The following is a 19,110-nucleotide window of genomic DNA, read 5'->3' on the forward strand; positions in this document are numbered from 1 at the left end:
GTTCATGCCCGCGGGCCAAAGGCCACCCGGGGGGGCTGGGGGACAGCTCCCTGCTCCGGCTGATTTTGGGGCTGGGAGCGGCTGGGATGAGCCGGCCGGGGCCAGCTCGTGTCGAAACCGGGAGGGAGCCCGGAGGAAGGAGCTGTTGGGCAAGGCTCAAGGCAGCGTAACTGCGGGGCTTTTGCGCAACGCGGGGCAGGAGCCGGCTGGCGGAGGGAAGGCGAGATCGCTATCGGCGCCTCCAGCCCCTCCCTGGGAGCAAAGTCCCCGCGGATCCGGGCAGCCGAGCCCCGTCCTGCCCGGCTGCGGGAGGAGAAGCCCTGCCCCCGGTCCCGCCGCCGAGGCTGAGATTTGGGGATGAATCCCTGCTTTTCACTGCGGGAGTAAAAAAAAAAAAACCCTTTCCTCCACGGGGCCCAGCAGCGGCGCAGCCCCCCCTGCGCGCAGCCCATGAGCGGGGCGGGGGTCCCCGTGCTCACCGCGCAGGGGGGCTCAGAGCTGCGGGACGCGGCGTGCGGGGACCGGGGCTCCGCGGCCGTCGGGGCGTTCCTTGCCCCTCCGCGGCTCGCCCCGGTCCCGAGCGGCCCCTGGGGAGCCCCGCGCGGTGCGGGGGCAGGACCCGCCCCGGCCCGGCCCCGCTCTGCTCCGCCCCGGCACGGTACGGCCCGGTACGGCACAGAAAGGCACGGCACGGCACGGCCCGCTGCGCAGCGACCAGGTGAGCGCCCGGCACGGCACGGCCTGGCACGGCTCGGTACCGGCTCGTTACCGGCCGGCTCAGCACGGACAGGGCGGCGGAGCCCGGTCCTGGTACGGGACAGCCGCGGGGAAGGCGGGCGGGGACAGCCGGAGCCGGGCTGGGGACTACCGGGGCGAGGCGAGGGGGGTGGCGGGGGGCTTGTCCCGGGTCCCCGCGGGGCTGGCGGGGGTCCCCAGCGCCGCCCTGGTGAGCTGGAGGTGGTCCCCTTTTGGGTCCCCGTCCCCAGGCAGGGACGTGGCCGGGGGGTGCCCGCAGGATTCGTCCCCGTGCCGGAGGGTTGGGGGGCTCGGGAGGGGGCTCGGTGTGGCCGGTCCCCCCGGCAGCACCCAGCGCGTGGCCGTGGGCACGCTGTCCTCCCCTCCACAGCACTTCCAGCCCTTCCCCTGGTGTTCCCGCAGGTGCGATGCTGACCCAGCCTCCACGCGTCCCGGCCCCGCGTGGCGCTGAGCGCCATCGATAACCCCGTGCTGGTGGCAGCATGGGGCCGCCGTGCCGCACGCGCCTCTTGCTCGTCCTCGCCCTGGCCCCGCTGCTTGCCGACGCCTGGCAGTGCCCCCGCATCCCCTACAGCTCCACCAGGAACTTCTCCGTGCCCTACACGCTGCCCAGCTTCGATGCTGGCGGCCCCGTGCAGAACGTCGCCGTCTTTGCCAACCCGGCCTTCGCTTTCGTGGCCGTCCGCAACCGCATCCTGCTGGTCGGCCCCGAGCTGCGCGTCCGCTCCGTCCTCATCACCGGCCCCACGGGCAGCGCTGAGTGCGAGATCTGCCGCCTCTGCCCAGCTGCTGCGGGCGGCCCTGGCCCCGAGGACGTGGACAATGTCCTGCTGCTGCTGGACCCGCAGGAGCTGTGGCTGTACAGCTGCGGCACGGCACGGCACGGGCTCTGCTACCTGCACGAGCTGAAGGTGCGTGGCGACGAGGTCACCATCGCGGCCACCTACTGCCTGTACTCCGCCACAGGCAACAGCCCCGCGTCTTGCCCCGACTGCGTGGCCAGCCCCTTGGGGACCAGCGGCACCGTGGTGGCTGACAGCTACACTTCTTTCTTCTACCTTGGCTCCACCGTCAACAGCAGCGTGGCGGCGCGCTACAGCCCGCAGTCGGTGTCGGTCCGCAGGCTGAAGGGCACGCGGGACGGCTTCGCGGACACCTTCCAGGGGCTGACGGTGCTGCCGCCCTACCAAGATACCTACCCCATCCGCTACGTGCACTCCTTCACCGACGGAGAGCACGTCTACTTCCTGACGGTGCAGCCCGAGTGTCCCGGCTCGAAGTCATTCCACACGCGCCTGGCGCGGCTCAGCACCGTCGAGCACGACCTGCGCCACTACCGCGAGCTGGTCCTCGACTGCCGCTTTGAGTCCAAGCGGCGCCGGCGCGGTGCCGAGGAGGACACGGAGTACGACGTGGCCTACAACGTGCTGCAGGCCGCCCACGCCGTCCGCCCCGGCGAGCGCCTGGCCCGAGACCTCGGCATCGACCGCTCCGAGATGGTTTTGTTCGGTGCCTTCGCCGAGAGCCAGCCAGAGAGCCCAGAGCCGCGGGACAGCTCGGCCGTCTGCGCCTTCCCCCTGCGCCTGCTCAACCAGGCCATCAAGGAGGGGATGGACAAGTGCTGCAGCACCGGTGCGCAGACGCTGAGGCGGGGGCTCGGCTTCTTCCAGCCGCAGGAGTACTGCCCGCACAACGTGAGTCCTGGCGGGGGGCTCGGGACCTGCCGGGGAGCGCTCACGGGAGGGCTTGGGCTGGAGTGCCCGAGTCCACGCCTCCAGCCCCCTCGACACGGGTTTGGTGCAGGGACGCGGTGCTTTGCCCACTTCTTCACATTTCTTGCCCGTGCTGGCAGCAGCAGGAGCCGGCTGCGCTCCCTGCGTGGGGACCACCCCGCGTGCTGCTGCCCGTGGCGGGGACACAACGTCCCCTCCCCTCCCTCTACATGGTGACGTCCCCAGCACTGCCCCAGCCCCCTCGTCCCCATCCCCAGCGCCGCGGTGTTTACGGCCACGCTCTCCAGCTTGTTTATGAAGGAGCAGAGAGGAGGCAGCGGGGGGCCCCGTCCTCCCCACCGAGCCGCTGCGCCAGGCCGGGCCAGCCGCGGGGCCGCTGCGCTGCCCGAGCAAACAAACCACGGGCGGAAACGCCGTGAGTCACCCCGCCGGCCCCGTGGGGCAGGAACACGGCGGCTCAGGAACAAGCCTCGGCACGGCTGCGCTGCGGGGACGGGGCAGGGCGGGTGCCAGTGCGCGTGGCACGAGCCTGCCTGTTCTCAGCCGGGGCGAGGCGCGGTGGCATCTCCTCCTTTTCCCGGCAGCGCGCGGCTCGCCGCCGCTCTGTGTCACGCTGCCAGGAAGGGGACCCCGGTGCCCGGCACCCACAGGTGGTCCTAGGGGTGCCCCGTGGGGCACAGCGGGGTTTGGCGTCCCCCTTCGCCCCGAGCCCTGGTGGATTTAGGGGGCTGGCGCTGTGTCGGCGCCCCCGCCCCGCGGTGCTGGCTCTGATAACCACGTCCAGATGTGGAGGGGGGCAGGGCAGGATCTGACGCTGCTCGGGGGTGTTGTGGCGGCGGGGGCATCCTCCAAAATTCCTGCTTGCTTTTTGCAGCCCAGAGCAGGGATTGGGTAATCGGGTGTTCGCCTGCCTAGGTGCTCGGCCCCCAAATGTCTCATCAATGTGTGTGCTCCAGGCTCGCCCCCACATCCATGGGTGCTCGGGCAGGGGGGAGCAGGGATCGGGGCGCTGGGGCTGGCTTCGAGGTGTCCCCACTGTGCTCGGCTGCAGGTCAACCTCTCGGCACTGGTGAATGACACCAGCTGCTGGGACCAGCCCACCCTCGTCCCCGCCACCTCCCACAAGGTGGACCTGTTCAACGGGCACCTGGCTGGCATCCTCCTCACCTCCATCTTCGTCTCCGTCCACGAGAACGTCACTGTGGCCCACCTGGGCACGGCGCAGGGACGCATCCTGCAGGTGGGTGCTGGCTGTAGGCCGGGGCGGGGTGCGGGGTGCCCGGGGGGGTGCTGAGCCCCGCTCCCCGCCCCGCTGCAGATAGTGCTGCAGCGCTCCAGCTCCTACGTCGTCCCCTTGGCCAACTTCTCGCTGGAGGAGCCGGCGCCGCTGCGGCACGTGGTGAGGCTGCAGGAGGACTCGCTGCTCTTCGCCGCCGGCACCAAGGTGAGCCGGAGGGGGGCCGGGGTGGGATGTGGGGCCAGCCCCCCGCGCCCCCTGCTCACCTCCATTCGGTGTCCCCAGGTGTGGCGCGTGAATGTCACCGGCCCGGGCTGCCGCCACTTCTTGACCTGCGACCGCTGCCTGCGTGCCGAGCGCTTCATGGGCTGCGGCTGGTGCAGGGACGCGTGCACACGGAGCCACGAGTGCAACGGCACCTGGGTCCGGGACAGCTGCCTGCCCATCCTCACCAATGTAGGTCCGCGGCGGTGCCCCTGGCCCCGTGGGGACCTCCTGGAATTGGGTCGGGGCGGGTGGGGAGGGAGGCGGAATACGGGGCGACGTGCGGTGGGACCCCTCCTCCTCGGGCCGGGCACCGTGCCCACCGGGAGGGAGCTCCCCGTGGCCATCGTGTGCTCTCGCTGCCCGTCCTGCAGTTCCACCCCAAGACCGCACCGCTGCGGGGCCGGACGAGGCTGACGCTGTGCGGCATGACCTTCCGCTCCCCGCTGGACCCCGCCGCACACCGCAGCCCCCCCGGCCGCTACCGGGTGGCGGTGGGAGGGCGAAGCTGCAGCGTGCTGCTGAACGAGAGCTGGGCCAGGTGAGGGGAGCGTGGGGGGGGGATGTTTGTGCCCCCCTCCCCGTCCTGCCGCTGATCCCTTGCCGCCCCGCAGGCCGCAGCCCGCCTCCCGCCTCAAGGACTTCGTGGACGTGCTGGTGTGTGCCCTGGAGCCTGGGGGGCCGGCGGTGGCAGGGCCGGCCGATGTGGTGCTCAGCGTGATGGAGCCCCGCAGGGCCTCAGGCTTCAGCGTCCAGGGCTCTGCCACCCTCGGCGGCTTCGTCTTTGTGGTAATGTCCCCGTGCCTGCAGCGGTGCCAGCCCCGGGGTGGCGCGGGCTGGGCGCTGGTTTGGGTGGGGGCACTGGTTCACTGCCCGCCCCGCTGCCCCCATCTCTGCCCAGGAGCCCCAGGTCAGCTCCCTGCACCCCAGCTTCGGTCCCCAGGGTGGTGGCACCCTCCTGTCCCTCGGCGGCACCCACCTCTCGGCGGGGAGCAGCTGGGAGGTGACGATCAACGGCTCCAAGTGTCCTCTGGCCCAGCAGCCCAGGTACGTCCCAGCCATCACCCCTGGCCATCGCGGGGTCCCAGGCACGAGGATGGGCACAAGGCCACCCACGCGGCCCCGCTGTCCCCTCCAGCCCCTGGCACTCTGTCCCCAGCCAGGATGACGGGAAGATTCGATGCACGGCTCCTGCTGCCGCCCACCTGGGCGCAGCCTCAGTAGCCCTGTGGATCGATGGGGAGGAGTTCCCAGCCCTGCCGTCCTTCCAGTACCGCCCCGACCCCTCCGTCTGGGGCATCGTCCCCAACTGCAGCTACGAGTGAGTGTGTGGGGACAGCCCTGAAATTATCTCCCCAGGCTGGGTTGGCTGAGGTGGTGTGGACTGCATGCACCCTGGGGGCATCATGTGCACCCTGGGGGGGACACAGGGAAACTTTGGGGACTGCGTGCACCCTGGGGGGACCATATACACCCTGGGGACCGCGTGCACCCCGGCACTCTGACCCCTGCCCACCACAGGGGCTTGATGCTCACCCTCATCGGCTCCCACCTGGACTCGATGTATCGCGCCAAGATCCGCTTCGAGGCTGCTGGCGAGAAGACCGAAACCACGGTAGGTGCCGAGGCAGGAGGCTGTCACCCCCGGGGTGTCCCCCCCGGCCGTGGCAGCAGCCCAGCACCCGCCCGCAGGAGTGCGAGGGCCCGCAGCTGCCCGAGCGGCTGCTGTGCCGCAGCCCGGCCTTCCCCTTCGAGACCAAGCTGGAGACGGTGCTGGGGAACCTGAGCGTGCTGCTGGAAGGTGCTTTTGGCCGCCAGCTCTTCCGCCTGCGCTACTTCCCGAGGCCCCGGGTCTTCCCCTTCGAGCAGCAGGGGAAGCAGAGGCACTACCGCCTCAAACCCGGTGACGACGAGGTGGAGGTGAATGTATGTAGGGGAGCCGGGCGCGCGGGGGGGCGATGCCGGGGCCGGCCGGGCTCAGCGCTGTCTGTCCGGGCAGCAACTGGGGCTGGACGCCGTGGCCGGCTGCATGAACATCACCATGACAGTGGGGGGCCGGGACTGCCACCCCAACGTGCTGAAGAACAAGGTGATGTGCCACGTGCCCCACGACCTACGCCTGTCCCCGGCCGGGGCCCCCGTGCAGGTAGGCACCCCCCAGTACCCCCACTCCTCGTGCCTTGTTCCCTCTGGCCCCGCTGAGCCCCTGCTCCCCCAGATCTGCATGAACAGCGACTGCCACACACTGGGCTGGGTGCTGGCCGCCTCCTCGCTGGACCTGGCTGCCAGCCTGGCCCTGGGCACCGGTGTCACCTTCCTGGTCTGCTGCATCCTGGCTGCTGCGCTGCTCCGCTGGCGCTGGAGTAAGAGGAGGGGTGAGTGCTGCTGCTAGCCAGCTGTCCCGGACCCACCCCTTGCCTGTGGTGCCACCCCGTGCCCACGGTGCCACCCCATGCCCACGGTGCCACCCCGTGCCCTACCCGCAGGGACAGAGAACCTGGAGCTGCTGGTGCACGCCAGCCGGAGCGAAGTCTCTGCCACCACCCAGCGCCCCGGCGTTGACTACCGGGACGTGCGGGGTAAGCGGTGCTGGGGTGAGCGTGTCGGGGCGCTGGGGCCGTGCCCGGTGCCTGACGGTGCCCCCCCGCCCGCAGTGGTAGCGCTGCCCGCTGCAGGCAGCCCCGTCCTGGCCAGGCCCCATGCGCACGTTGGCAGTGCTGCGGGCGGCGGCTCCCCGGTGCCCCTGCTCAGGTCCACGTCCTGCTGCCTGGAGGACCTGCGGCCGGAGCTGCTGGAGGAGGTGAAGGACATCCTGATCCCCGAGGAGCGGCTCGTCACCCACCGCCACCGGGTCATCGGCAAAGGTGACAACTCACCCCGGGGCAGTTTGGCCGGGCTGTCACCTCCCGGCCCCCCCGGCTTCACTGCCGCCTGTCCCCGCAGGGCACTTCGGGAGCGTGTACCACGGCACCTACACGGACCCGCTGCTGGGCGCCCTGCACTGCGCCGTCAAGTCCCTGCACCGTGAGTCAGCGCCCGCTCCCGCGGCACGGCCCCGCGGCACGGCGCCCCACGGCTCGGCTCCCCGCAGGGATCACGGACCTGGAGGAGGTGGAGGAGTTCCTGCGCGAGGGCATCCTGATGAAGAGCTTCCACCACCCGCAGGTGCTCTCGTTGCTCGGGGTCTGCCTGCCCCGCCACGGGCTGCCCCTCGTCGTCCTGCCCTACATGCGCCACGGGGACCTGCGGCACTTCATCCGCAGCCAGGAGCGGGTACGGGGGTGCCCAGGAGGGGTGGAGAGTGTGCAGGGGGGGCTGGGCTCACCTCGCTCACTGCTCCTACCCCACAGAGCCCCACGGTGAAGGATCTCATCGGCTTCGGGCTCCAGGTGGCCCTGGGCATGGAGTACCTGGCCCAGAAAAAGTTTGTGCACCGGGACCTGGCGGCCAGGAACTGCATGTGAGTGGGGCCGGCCTGAGGGTGCCCCCACCCCCAGCACCCCGACGTGCCCCAGGCTGCAGCGGGCACCCTGGGGTGCTGCCCCCACCCCTTCCCCGCAGGCTGGACGAGACGCTGACAGTGAAGGTGGCTGACTTTGGGCTGGCGCGGGATGTTTTCGGCAAGGAGTACTACAGCATCCGGCAGCACCGGCACGCCAAGTTGCCCGTCAAGTGGATGGCGCTGGAGAGCCTGCAGACCCAAAAATTCACCACCAAGTCGGACGTGGTAGGCGCATCCCCCCTCCCCATCCCCTGTCCCTGTCCCTGTCCCCGTCCCCGTCCCCCTGCCCCAGCACTCTGCTCCGCAGTGGTCCTTCGGGGTGCTCATGTGGGAGCTGCTGACGCGGGGCGCGTCGCCATACGCCGAGGTGGATCCGTACGACATGGCCCGCTACCTGCTGCGGGGCCGGCGCCTGCCGCAGCCCCAGCCCTGCCCCGACGCGCTGTGAGTGGGGCAGGGGAGGGGGGCGCAGCAGCAGGACCCCCCCCGGGGGTGCTGCTGGTGCTAACGGGGACGTCGGGGCAGGTACGGGGTGATGCTGAGCTGCTGGGCGCCCGCACCTGAGGACAGGCCGTCCTTCTCGGGGCTGGTGGGTGAGCTGAAACGCGTGCTGGCCTCGCTGGAGGGCGAGCACTACGTCAACCTGGCCGTCACCTACGTCAACCTGGAGAGCGGCCCCCCCTATCCCCCCACCCCCTTGGACCAGCTGCCTGACAGCGAGGATGAGGAGGGTGCCGAAGATGAGGACGAGGATGAGGACGTGCGCTGACGGGCTCTCCGCTCCATGGGGTCTCCCAGGTCCCCGCGCCCCGTGGGCACGCGCCCCCAGGGAGGGACGTGGGGCGCAGCCGGGTGCTGTGCGGCACCCTGCCCATGGGGTGGGCGCTGGGTGCTGCTCTTCTGTGCCTTGATGGGACCCCCGTGGTGTCCCCCAGCCCCAGTCCGGCGCCAGCTCGGTGCTGCGGGCCCCGTGCTCAGCCCCAGCGAGTGCTATGGGGCGGCCTGAGCTGACGAGGTGTCCCAAGGGGTTTTGGCCCCCCTCTGGACAAATTCAGCGTTTTCTGGTTGAATGACTGATAAAAATATGAATTTTATTTTTCCCTGGTGGGTGCCGTGTGCTCTGCCCGTGGTGGGGGCTGGGGGCACACACTGTGCCAGCCACGGGAGGGCTCCTGCGGGCCGGTGCTGGGGCCACCTCATGTCCCCAGGGGCCACCTGGGAGGTGACACCAGGTGAGTTGGACACAAACCTTCCCCCTGCCTTCTGTGGCAAAGCGCAGCCCCTGCAGCTCTGCCAGCAGCTCTGCACCGGGGGGGCAGCAGGGGTGCCCCCAGGGCTGTGCTGGGGCACAGGGACGCGCTGCTGGTGGCACCGTGGCAGCGGGCACCGTGTCACCCCCCAGTGCCACCAGCTGCCAGCCACTGCTGCCCACCCTGCGTGGGACCAGGGCTGGGGGGACAGCCAGCACGCACTGCCGTGGGGTGATCTGATCCTCTGTGGGACCCGAGGGGACAGGGCCCAGGAGGGGACATCGGTGACACTTGGCAACGCAGGAGCCACCGAAACGTGGCCACAGCCTGCGCTGGCTTGAAATATCCCCTCCTCGGCTGCTCGTTAAGCAGCGCTGCAGCCCGGGGCCACGTCAGCTCCCATCAGCAGAGCTGTCCATCCCCGGCAGCACCTCGCACCTGCACCGGCCGCTCTCGGCAGGGTATTTTTAGCCGCCGCTCCCGGCAGCGCTGCCTCAGTTTCCCTGCAGCAGGGCTGCACCGCCTGGGTGCGGGGGTCCCCCTGGCCCCAGCGCCACGGTTTCGGGTGAGCCGCCGAGTTGCTGTGGCAACGGGAAGGGCTGAACCCGAACCGGGAGGCGAGCGGGGATGCGGGGTGGCAGGGAAGGAGGGAAGGGGATCAGGGGCACGGCTGCAGCAGGGATGCGGGGACGGAGGCGTGGGTGGACAGAGGGAGGGATGGAGGCACGGAGGGAAGGCTGCAGGGAGGGGTGGATGCAGCTGGCTGCTCCCCCCCCCTAAATTTGCTGGTGGAGATGACAGATTTCAGGCTAATGCACATTTATCCTGCCCTAATTACACGGCTGGAGACGAGGAGCAAACACCCCCTGGTTAGTGCCACAGCCGTGTGGCGGCACAGGGGACACAGCGAGGGGACCTGGCTGGGTGGCATCCCCCAGCTCACCCAGCACCCAGCACCCAGCTGAGGGGCCTGGGGGCATCTAGGGGAGCACCCAAGGGTGGGCACCGGGCAAACAGCACCCAGCAGATAGCACCCCGAGGTGCCGCCCCGCTAGGCTGCAGCACAGCACCCAGGCGGGCCGCTCCGGCAGCACGCCCTGCGCACGCAGCAGTTTAAATGTTTTATTTGGGGAAAGTGCTGTCGTTAGCAGGGATTAATTATTAAAATCGGAGCCATCTATAATAGATGAGTGGCCGGGCGCGGGGCTGCGGGCACAGCCCTGCTGCTCCCCGGGGAATGTGGCAGCGCCTGGGAACACACTGGGTGGCACCTGGTGGCTGCGGCCCCGTGGGCACCCCGTGCCGGTGGCACTCCCAGCACCGGGTGGCAAAGGGGGAGCAGTGGCTCAGGGACAGGCAGAGCACTGCATGCAGCCACCCCCAGGGCGTCGAGGCAGGGGGGGACACCCCGATCGGGATGGGCAACGTTGTGCCAAATCAGCATGAAGAGCCGGGAGCCAGTTCTCCGGCATCAAAGAGCCCCGCAAAGACCGGCAGGAGCCACCAGGCAGGAGCCACCGGTGGCGGCGAGCTGTTTTTAGCTCCTGCTCGAACGCTGGGGAGCAGGCGTGATCGAGCGGCCTCCCGTCTGGAGCGGCGGCGCGGGGCCATTTTTAGCAGTGAGCGAGTTTTTGCTAACGAAGCCTGCGAGCAGCAGCGCTGCTGGGGCGCGCCGACCATGCCCGGCACCCACGGCCCCACATAGCGGCACCCGCTGCGCCCGGGGAGCTCGGCTGGCCCTCGGGGCTCCGGGGGAGCTCTGCTGGCCCCCGGGGAGCACTTGGTTACACAGCTTTGCCTCCTCTCCCCACACCGCAGACGGCGTCTGTCCTTAGGGGGACCTTTTGCCCGGTCTCCATGCCCGGTCTGGAGCTTCGCAAAATGTGCCCAGCAGCCCCTGTCCTCCCCGCTGCACACCAACGGAGTTTTTCCCACTGAAGAGCCCTGGGTCGTTGGATTTCCCTCCCCACCCCACCCAGCTCCTTGCACTTCGTGCCCTCCCCCTGGGCTCAGGGGCTGCGAGAGCCCCAGGACCACCAAAGTGCCCTCGATGCCTCGCAGGAACCGTGGCCACCGCGGGACACCCACGGCCACGCCGACCCCACTGCCATGCGCCGGTCCTGCTGCTGACCCCAAAAAGGGTCTGGGGGCGTGTGGGGGGCAACTCCCCCGTGCTTTTTCTCTGGACCTCCCGAAAAGAGGGGATGGGGTTTATTTGGAGGGGATGGGGTTTATTTGGAGGGGATGGGGTTTATTTGGCCCCGTTGCCAGGCCGACGCGCGGCGCAATTACCGCTGATTGCCTGGCGGTTGCCATGGCGATGGTGAGCACGCAGGGATGCGGTGCCATGTGGCGCTTGAGTCACGGGCACGTTGCGCCCCCCCCACCGTGCCCCCCGGGCTGGCACTGCAGACCCCCAGACACACGTGTGGGGCACAGGGGGGCGGCTGGGGATGTCCCCGAACGGCGGGCGGCACCCCACGGCCGGCTGGGGGCTCTCCGAGGGGTGCTGGGAAAGATTTGGGGCATGTGGGGCAGCGGGGGTGTGGGGTGGTGGATATGAGGGTGCAGGGTGCTGGGTGCACGGTGCAGTGGGTGCGTGAGGAGTGGGTCAAGACACAGCAGGCACAACCAGAGCCGACAGCCCCAAAGCAGGGCGCTGGGTGGGCTTGGACCCCAGGCAAGAGCCAGGGCTGCGGGGCGCCACGGGGCCCGGGGTTGGTTTGGGGCAGGCATCCCACTCGTGCCGGGAGGGAGCCCCGTGGCAGGCGGGCGGGCGATGCAGCAGCAGCTCGCCGTCCCACCGGGTCGGCCCTCGTCCAGCAAGCAGCCGCAGGGCAGGCCCGAGGCGGCGGCGGGCACCTGCTGATTAATTGCGAGTTACACTCAAGGTTCCCGGGGGGGGCAGAGATTAATAACGGAGCGACGCGCTGCTTCCAGGCTGTGTGATTAAACTCTTGATTAGAAGCTCAAACTATGGTGCCCTGCTAATTCCCTAGGGCTCGTGTGCTGTTAATTACCTGGCGCGCGTGGCATTGGGGCCAGGGCCTGGGGCTCGGTGCCACACGGGATGGGAGAGGGGGACACGGGGACGCCGAGTCTTGGCAGGGGACACAAGTGGGTGAGTGTCAGGAGCAGCTGGGCAGCAGGCAGCAAGTGAGGGGGCTGGGGGGCCCCACGGTGTTAGGCTGCCACCCTTTTCTTGCCACTTTGGGGAAGAAAGTGGGGCAGTGAGCCCCAACAGCTCTGGCCCCACAGCTGGAGGGATGGAGCTCGAGGGAAATTGCCCAGCCCCCCCAAGATTGTACTTCTCTCCCACACCATCCATTTATCCCATCCTGTCCCGTCCCGTCCCGTCCCATCCCTCCCGTCCCGTCCCATCCCATCCCATCCCTCCCATCCCATCCCATCCCATCCCAACCAACCCATCCCATCCCATCCCATCCCATCCCTCCTGTCCCATTCCATCCCATCCCAACTATCCCATCCCATCCTGTCCCATCCCATCCCATCCGACCCATCCCAACCCATCCCATCCATCCCAATCATCCTGTCCCATGCCATCCCATCCCATCCCATCCCATCCCATCTCATCTATCCCATTCCATCCCAACTATCCCATCCCGTCCCATCCCATCCACCACCCCCCACCCGCTCCCACCCCATCCCCCCCTCACCCCACAACCCTCCCCCGCACCCCTCCTCCCCTCCCCGCTGACCTGCCCCTCGCGGGGGTCCCCACTCCCCGGGGGGGGGCCCCGTGCCGGGTCCACGTGCGCCCCGTCCCCCGTGGGTGCCGGCTCCCGCGCCCGGGAGGGGCGGGGCGCAAAGTTTGGGGTGACGTCACGGGAGGGGGCGGGGCGGCAGCCGGAGCGGGGGGGGGGGGAGGGGAGGGCCCCCCCGCGGTCCCGCCCCCCCCAACTTGCCGCGCCGGGCGCGCGGGGCCGCGCCGCGACGGACCGACGGCTCGGCTCGGCTCGGCTCGGCTCGGCACCGGCCCGGCTCCGCACGGCGCCCCCCTCCCCGAGCGGCGGCGGCCCCGGGCCGCGGCCCCCCCTTTGCGGTCGGAGAGGCGACAAGGTGAGCGCGGCGGCCGCGGCGGGACAGCCCCCGGGGGGGCGGGGGCCGTGCCCAGCCGTGCCGAGCCGTGCCGTGCCCAGCCGTGCGCCGGGGGGGGGCCGCCGGGGTCGGCCACTTGTTGGCCGGGGACTGCCGCCCCCCGCCTCGCCCCCCTCGGGCCGGCTTCGTGCCCCTCCGCGGGCCCCCCCCCCCCTCCGGCCGCGCCGTGCCCGGCTGCGGGTGCGCCCCGACGGCTGCCCCCGAGCCCCGCCGGGCTCCGCGCCCCGCCGCTCGCCCCCCGGCCCGGCCGCCCCCGCGGGACCCCCGCCCGCTGCTCCGTGCGCCGAGCACCCCGCTGTTCCCTCCCTCCCTCCCTCCTTCCCTCCTCCTTCCCTGCCCTCCCCGCAGCCCCGCTCCCCACTGCGGCAGCGCTCCCCGCTCGCCCCCGGCGAGGCGCTCCCGGCGCTGGGGAGCACCGGGACCAGCTCGGGGCGGGGGGCTCGGGACCCTCCCCAAGCACCGGCTGCGCCCCGGCCCGACGCGCTGCCTCTGTCCGCTGCACCCCGGGCTCCCGCTGCCCTCCGCTTTGCTGCACTGGGGGCTCGGAGGTGTCCCCCCCCCCCCCCAGCCCGGCCAGGTTCTGCGCTCTGCTCCGGCACATCCCTCCCGTGGGACGTGGGGCGCAGCGGGGACCCCCCCGTCACGCCAGCGGGGCAGCTGCAGGTGGAAGCGGGGCCGGAGATGGAGCGGGCCAAGCGGCAGCCCCTGGTCCCCCCACCGTGGAGCAGAGCCGGGTTTTGGGGGGCTGGGGGAGACGCTGGTGAGGGCTGCGCGGCTGCGTCATCCCTCCGTGCCATCCGCACCCGGCCACCCACTTCCCCGCTATTGTCTTACACCCGCTGTTGCTTCTGCTCCGAAATTAGATGCTTCGCAGTGTTGGGGGGGGGGGGGGCAGGCTGCGTGCAGGTGCCAGCGCAGCACCCAGCCTCCCCTCCTGCACCCAGGCCTTGCCTGGCTGCCCCTCGCCGTGCGCTCCCCTGCGGGGCGCGGGGCACCGGGGTGTGCCAAGCCTCCCCGAGCCAGCCCCCGGTCAGGGGACGGTGGCAGTGCTGAGCCTCGGCAGGATGGGGCCTCGCCGAAGCAGCAGGAACTCGCTTTATGAGTGCGGATGAGCCGAGCACTCGCGGAGGCAGCGCCACGACCCCGCTACACCGTCCCACCTGGGTCCCCTTCGTGGCCAGCCCTGGCACCACGCAGCCTGGCAGTGCTCCCAGCCAGCCAGCCCCGCTGCTGCCGACCTGCGGCCACGCTGCCGGCTGCGGGGACAGCCCTCGTCCCCCTCACCCGGGCACGGCAGGGGCAGCGTCACTTGGCACGGGGACACGGAGCACGATTCCTGCTGCGATGAGCCGAGCGAGGGCTGGAACGCTGCAGTTGGGGCTACAGCACGAGCACCACGAGTGCTCTCGCACATATGGGCACTCTGCTCCTCCAGAGTGGGACGGGGACAGCTGCTGTCACCCAGAAAGGGCTTTCCCGATGGGATGGCACCCAGGTGCTGTGCGAGCACTGAGCACCCACCCTGCGGGAGCTGCTCAGGGATGGAGGCAGCGAGCGCAGGGAGGAGCGTGCCCGCACCCCTGCCTCACTGCGCCTGCATCCTGCCCGCTTTTGGGGTCGCTCACCCCACGGAGCCCCCCGGTGAGCGCCCTGGGTGCCGCAGGCCGGACCCGGGGACGGGGCTGAGCCCCCGCGGGTGGGTCGGGTGCCGCCGGGTGCTGCCCGTCCCTGCCCCCTCCGCAGGATGTGCCGCTTTCTGCATCTCCAGCTCCCATTGCCATAGCAACAGGCGCAGCGCTTGGGTACCCGCCGTGCCGGCGCCCGCATCCCGCTCAGCCATCCTGGCCCACCGGGGCGGCGGGCGCTGCCGGCACGGCACGGCAAGGCCGGCACAGCACGGCACGGTGTTCGGGGAGGTTTGGGCCATGGGTGCTTCCGGCACCGCGCCGTGTCCCGCTGGGGCTGAGCAGGACGCAGGGAGCCCTCGGGGTCTCGTGAGCCGTCAGAAAATCCCAGCGGTTGGAACTTCTTCCCCATAACGGGGTGGGAAAGGGGAAAAATCCCTTCGTCCCGAGCAGGGTCTGGGTTTGGAGGGGCCCCAGCAGGAAAACCGAGGGCGTGACATCGCTGCTAAAGGGCTGCACGTCGGGCAGCACGCGGCGGGCGATGCCCAGGCTGGAGAAGCATCACCGTGGGGCAGAAACAGGCTGAGAAACAGGAGCCGCTCTGGTCGCCTCCGCTCGCTTCCCCAGCAGGCTGCTCCCGGCTCTGGCTACGGAATAAATTCATTAACGAGCCTGCAAATGGGGGCTGGGGGGCGGGCTGGCAGCCCAGCCAGGCAGGGTGGCTGGGTGCCGCAGGGATGGGTGCACGGCGCTGCGCCTTGCCGGGTTTCGCGTTAATTAGCGCAGCTCGGGTGGGGCTGGGGCAGGCAGCGGGGCCGGGGCGCTCACTGCCTTCTCTGCCCTTCCAGCACTGGGCCCTGCAATGCCGTTTGGCTGCGTGACGCTGGGGGACAAGAAAGATTATAACCAGCCGTCCGAGGTGACCGACAGATATGACCTGGGCCAGGTCATCAAAACGTGAGTCTGTCCCTCCCGGGCCCCGGGGGCGCCCCTGGGGACCCGAACCCCACGCCGAGGAATGAAGTGCAGTGGTTTGGGGCTGGGGGCACTCAGGGTGCTTTCCCTGTGACAAATCCCTGTTCCCGGTGGGTGCCCCGAGTTCCTCTCTGCCTGCTCTGAGGACGGGGCTGCTGACGGTGGCGAGGTTCCCCTCCACGGCTGCTCGCTGATAGCACCTCCGATAACCCTTCCCTCCTCCCCTCCCGAATATCTGCTGGGATTGCAGCAATCCTGCAGAGCCGGGGCTCCCCGCGGCACCTCCTGGGAGCAGGGCAGGAGAGGGGACGTGGATGTCACTTGGTGACATTCTCGTGGTGCAGAAGGAGAAGCCATGGGATCCAGCTGCCGACAGAGACCGATGAGACCCCAAAACACCCGGCAGGGATTTTTTCACTGGGCTCCGAGGTGCTGAGGGTGCTTGGCCACAGCGCTGGGCATCTGAGAGCTGGGGATGCCCGGAGGGGCGGTGCTGGGTGGCCGCGGGGACCCTTTTGGGTGCTGCCTGAGCCTGGCTCCGTTCTAAAAGCAGCCCCTCCATTTGGGTCCTGGCTCCCCTACACCCCTCGAGGGTTTTGGCACGGCCAGGCAGGGCTGGGGGGGGTGGAAAGCCGAGGGCTGAGAGTCCCCACGGCCCCTGCCTGTGCCGAAGGGCTCCAACACCATTAATAACAGACCAGGACCGTTTCACTGGCCTCAGGCAGCTGGCGCTTCTCACCTTCCTCCTTCCCGAACGCAGCACTTGAATTAATCCTGAGGCAGGCTGCTGCTGTTCAGCCTCGGTGCTGAGGGGGTTGCAGCATCCGTCTGCCCGCGAGTGCTGTGCGGGGACAGGATCAGTCCCACCCCGTGCTCAAGGAGCTCCCGTGGCCCTGTGGTGGGGAAGGGGCTTTCTACTTACCTGTTTCCCCCCCCTCCCCTCTTCCTATTGACTTGCTGATTTGAGATGGATCCCCCCTTCCCCCCCTGCTGCCTTGCAGGGAGGAGTTCTGCGAAATCTTCCGGGCGAAGGAGAAGACGTCGGGCAAGCTCTACACCTGCAAGAAGTTTCTGAAGCGGGACGGGCGCAAGGTGCGGAAGGCGGCCAAGAACGAGATCATCATCCTCAAAATGTGAGTGCCAGGGCTGGGCGGTGCCGGGTCGGACCCCGCGGCCGCAGGGGGGGCACCCAAACACCCACCCACCCACCCACCGCCATCCCCTGGGCGCCGCAGGGTGAAGCACCCCAACATCCTGCAGCTGGTGGACGTCTACATCACCCGCAAGGAGTACTTCATCTTCCTGGAGCTGTAAGCGGGGCAGAGGGGTGGTGGTGGGGTGGGGAGGGCTGCGGCCGTGCCGCGGGGCTGCCGGCAGCCTGCTCTCGGCGCCGGCAGGGCCACGGGCCGGGAGGTCTTCGACTGGATCCTGGACCAGGGCTACTACTCGGAGAAGGACACCAGCAACGTCATCCGGCAGGTGCTGGAGGCCGTCGCCTACCTGCACTCGCTCAAGATCGTGCACAGGAACCTCAAGGTGGGTGCCGACCGCGTGGCTTGGGGGGGGGGTCCCCGGTGGGTGCAGGCGCACCCGTGGGTGCTGACGTCCCTCGCGCCGGCAGCTGGAGAACCTGGTGTACTACAACCGCCTGAAGAACTCCAAGATCGTCATCAGCGACTTCCACCTGGCCAAGCTGGAGAACGGCCTCATCAAGGAGCCCTGCGGCACCCCCGAGTACCTGGGTGAGGGCGCAGGGGGAGGCGGGGGTGTCCCCAGAGCTCTCTGCCCTCCTGGTGGGTCCTGATGGGTGCCCGTTGCTCTGGAGACCCCTCCTGGGTGCTCCCAGCGGGTCCCTCCTGCTGCTGGTGGGTGCTCCCCGGGGGTCCCTGCCGCCCTGGGGGCTCCTGGTTGGTTATGGCCACTGCCCAGCACCCCAGGGACCCATCCTGGCTGCTCCCAGTGCATCCGTCCTGCTCCCCATCACCCTAAAGACCCATCCTGGGTGCTTCCAGCGGGTCCCTCCTGCTCCCCATCACCCCGAGGACCCATCCTGGGTGCCCCCAGTGGCCCCCTCGCCCTGCTCCCAGGGCTCTGTGAGCAGCCAGAGGAGAGGATCCAGCCCCGGGCTGCCGAGCACGGGGAGGCAGATGGGTGCCCGGGGCTGGTAGTTCCCCCCTGGGGGTACGCAGTTACTGGGGTCCCCGGGGCAGGACCTGTCCCCCCGCCACCCTCCTGTGCCCCGCAGCTCCGGAGGTGGTGGGGCGGCAGCGGTACGGGCGGCCGGTGGACTGCTGGGCGATCGGCGTCATCATGTACATCCTGTGAGTGCGGGCTGGGCACGGGGGGCACGGGGATGGGGGGCACGGGGTGGGTGGGGGGGGGCGCTGAGCACTCGCACACCGCCCCGCGCAGCCTCTCGGGGAACCCCCCCTTCTACGAGGAGGCGGACGAGGATGACTACGAGAACCACGACAAGAACCTCTTCCGCAAAATCCTGGCCGGGGACTACGAGTTCGACCCGCCCTACTGGGACGATATCTCGCAGGCGGGTGAGCCCCGGTGCTGGGGGGGGGGGATGCAGGGAGAGCAGGGGGTCCCCTGGCGCTGACACCCCCCTGCCCACAGCCAAGGAGCTGGTGACGCGGCTGATGGAGGTAGAGCAGGACCAGCGGATCACGGCAGAGGAGGCCATCTCCCACGAGTGGTGAGGGGCGGCAGGGCGATGGGGGGACACACACACACACACAATATGGGGGCGGTGGGGGCCTCTCACCCCGCCACACCTCCCCGCAGGATCTCCGGCAACGCCGCCTCCGACAAGAACATCAAGGACGGCGTCTGCGCCCAGATCGAGAAGAACTTTGCCAGGGCCAAGTGGAAGGTGGGCGGGGGGGGGCACCAGGGCCGAACCCAGCCTCCTCCTCCCCTTGGTGTTTTGGGGAGGGGGGGGGAGGCTCCTGACGCCCTCTCCCCCCCCGCAGAAAGCCGTGCGGGTGACCACGCTCATGAAGCGCCTGCGGGCACCCGAGCAGACGGAGCCAGCCGCCAGCACCGCCACCACCACCACCACCACCGACACCGCGGCCCCCCCAGCCCCCACCACGCCACCCACCACCACCACCACTGCCACCACCCCGGCCCCCACCACGTGTAACGGGGACAGCGACGCCACCACCGCCACCACTGCCACCGCCGCCACCGAGGCCCCGAAGGAGCCGAGCGGCTGAGCACCCCCTGTACAGAGCCCGGCATGGCCCCCGCGCCCCCAGCCTGCACCCCACTTTTCTACGTGCCCCAGCAGAGCGGGGCAGCGCCCTGCATGGCCCCCCCACCCCGTGTCCCCCCCCCCTTTGTCCCCCACCCCGTGTCCCCTTTTCCACCGCTCTCCCCGTGTGTCCCCCCCCGGGGGCTCCCCGGCTGCATGCGCCGGGCCCCGGTGGGACGGGGACCGGGAGCCCCCCCCCCGACCCCCCAGCACCCCACGGACACGGGTGGGGGTGCGGGGAGGGGGGGGGGGCACACGCGGGGACCCCGCTTCCCCCCCTCCCCGGATGTCTGGCAAATAAAGGCCCCGCCGCGGGCAAACCGGGGCTGTGCGGGGCTGTGCGGGGCTGGGGGGTGGGCACCGGGAGGTGGGGGGGGGGTTATG

At 70.2% G+C, this 19,110-nt stretch overlaps 2 protein-coding genes across 3 annotated transcripts; both read left to right on the forward strand.

Annotated features, from left to right (window-relative positions):
• The first annotated feature begins 116 nt into the window (after window positions 1-116).
• On the forward strand, window positions 117-8,580 carry MST1R (macrophage stimulating 1 receptor). Of its 2 annotated transcripts, none has more exons than XM_082768496.1 (21): window positions 117-718; window positions 1,159-2,450; window positions 3,541-3,729; window positions 3,808-3,933; window positions 4,012-4,182; window positions 4,365-4,531; window positions 4,605-4,779; window positions 4,892-5,037; window positions 5,150-5,311; window positions 5,512-5,605; window positions 5,683-5,916; window positions 5,990-6,136; window positions 6,209-6,365; window positions 6,477-6,569; window positions 6,645-6,854; window positions 6,934-7,014; window positions 7,082-7,263; window positions 7,341-7,450; window positions 7,552-7,717; window positions 7,800-7,936; window positions 8,018-8,580. In XM_082768496.1, the coding sequence occupies exons 2-21, from the start codon at window positions 1,239-1,241 to the stop codon at window positions 8,259-8,261; spliced, it is 4,203 nt and encodes a 1,400-aa protein (XP_082624622.1). In that variant the 5' UTR covers window positions 117-718; window positions 1,159-1,238; the 3' UTR covers window positions 8,262-8,580. The 2 variants fall into 2 exon arrangements, with proteins under 2 accessions (XP_082624622.1, XP_082624623.1); XM_082768497.1 differs by having other exon boundaries at window positions 7,827-7,936.
• Window positions 8,581-12,681: 4,101 nt separating this feature from the next.
• On the forward strand, window positions 12,682-19,015 carry CAMKV (CaM kinase like vesicle associated). The gene is made up of 11 exons (XM_082768539.1): window positions 12,682-12,822; window positions 15,335-15,443; window positions 16,463-16,594; window positions 16,697-16,771; window positions 16,859-16,997; window positions 17,083-17,203; window positions 17,707-17,782; window positions 17,874-18,010; window positions 18,087-18,165; window positions 18,255-18,342; window positions 18,443-19,015. The coding sequence occupies exons 2-11, from the start codon at window positions 15,349-15,351 to the stop codon at window positions 18,686-18,688; spliced, it is 1,188 nt and encodes a 395-aa protein (XP_082624665.1). The 5' UTR covers window positions 12,682-12,822; window positions 15,335-15,348; the 3' UTR covers window positions 18,689-19,015.
• The last annotated feature ends 95 nt before the right edge of the window (window positions 19,016-19,110 follow it).

Source organism: Aythya marila (genome assembly GCF_965140915.1).
Source record: "Aythya marila genome assembly, chromosome: 10".
In the NCBI taxonomy this organism is placed as follows: Eukaryota; Metazoa; Chordata; class Aves; order Anseriformes; family Anatidae; genus Aythya; species Aythya marila.

Excerpts from the sequence above, each read along its gene's own strand:
- MST1R (XM_082768496.1), top strand. The coding sequence starts at position 1,239 with ATGGGGCCGCCGTGCCGCACGCGCCTCTTGCTCGTCCTCGCCCTGGCC. Across the intron at positions 3,730-3,807 it reads CGCAGGGACGCATCCTGCAG|ATAGTGCTGCAGCGCTCCAG; the intron begins GTGGGTGCTGGC and ends GCCCCGCTGCAG. Across the intron at positions 3,934-4,011 it reads TCTTCGCCGCCGGCACCAAG|GTGTGGCGCGTGAATGTCAC; the intron begins GTGAGCCGGAGG and ends CGGTGTCCCCAG.
- CAMKV (XM_082768539.1), top strand. The coding sequence starts at position 15,349 with ATGCCGTTTGGCTGCGTGACGCTGGGGGACAAGAAAGATTATAACCAG. Across the intron at positions 16,772-16,858 it reads TACTTCATCTTCCTGGAGCT|GGCCACGGGCCGGGAGGTCT; the intron begins GTAAGCGGGGCA and ends CGGCGCCGGCAG. Across the intron at positions 18,011-18,086 it reads GGACGATATCTCGCAGGCGG|CCAAGGAGCTGGTGACGCGG; the intron begins GTGAGCCCCGGT and ends CCCTGCCCACAG.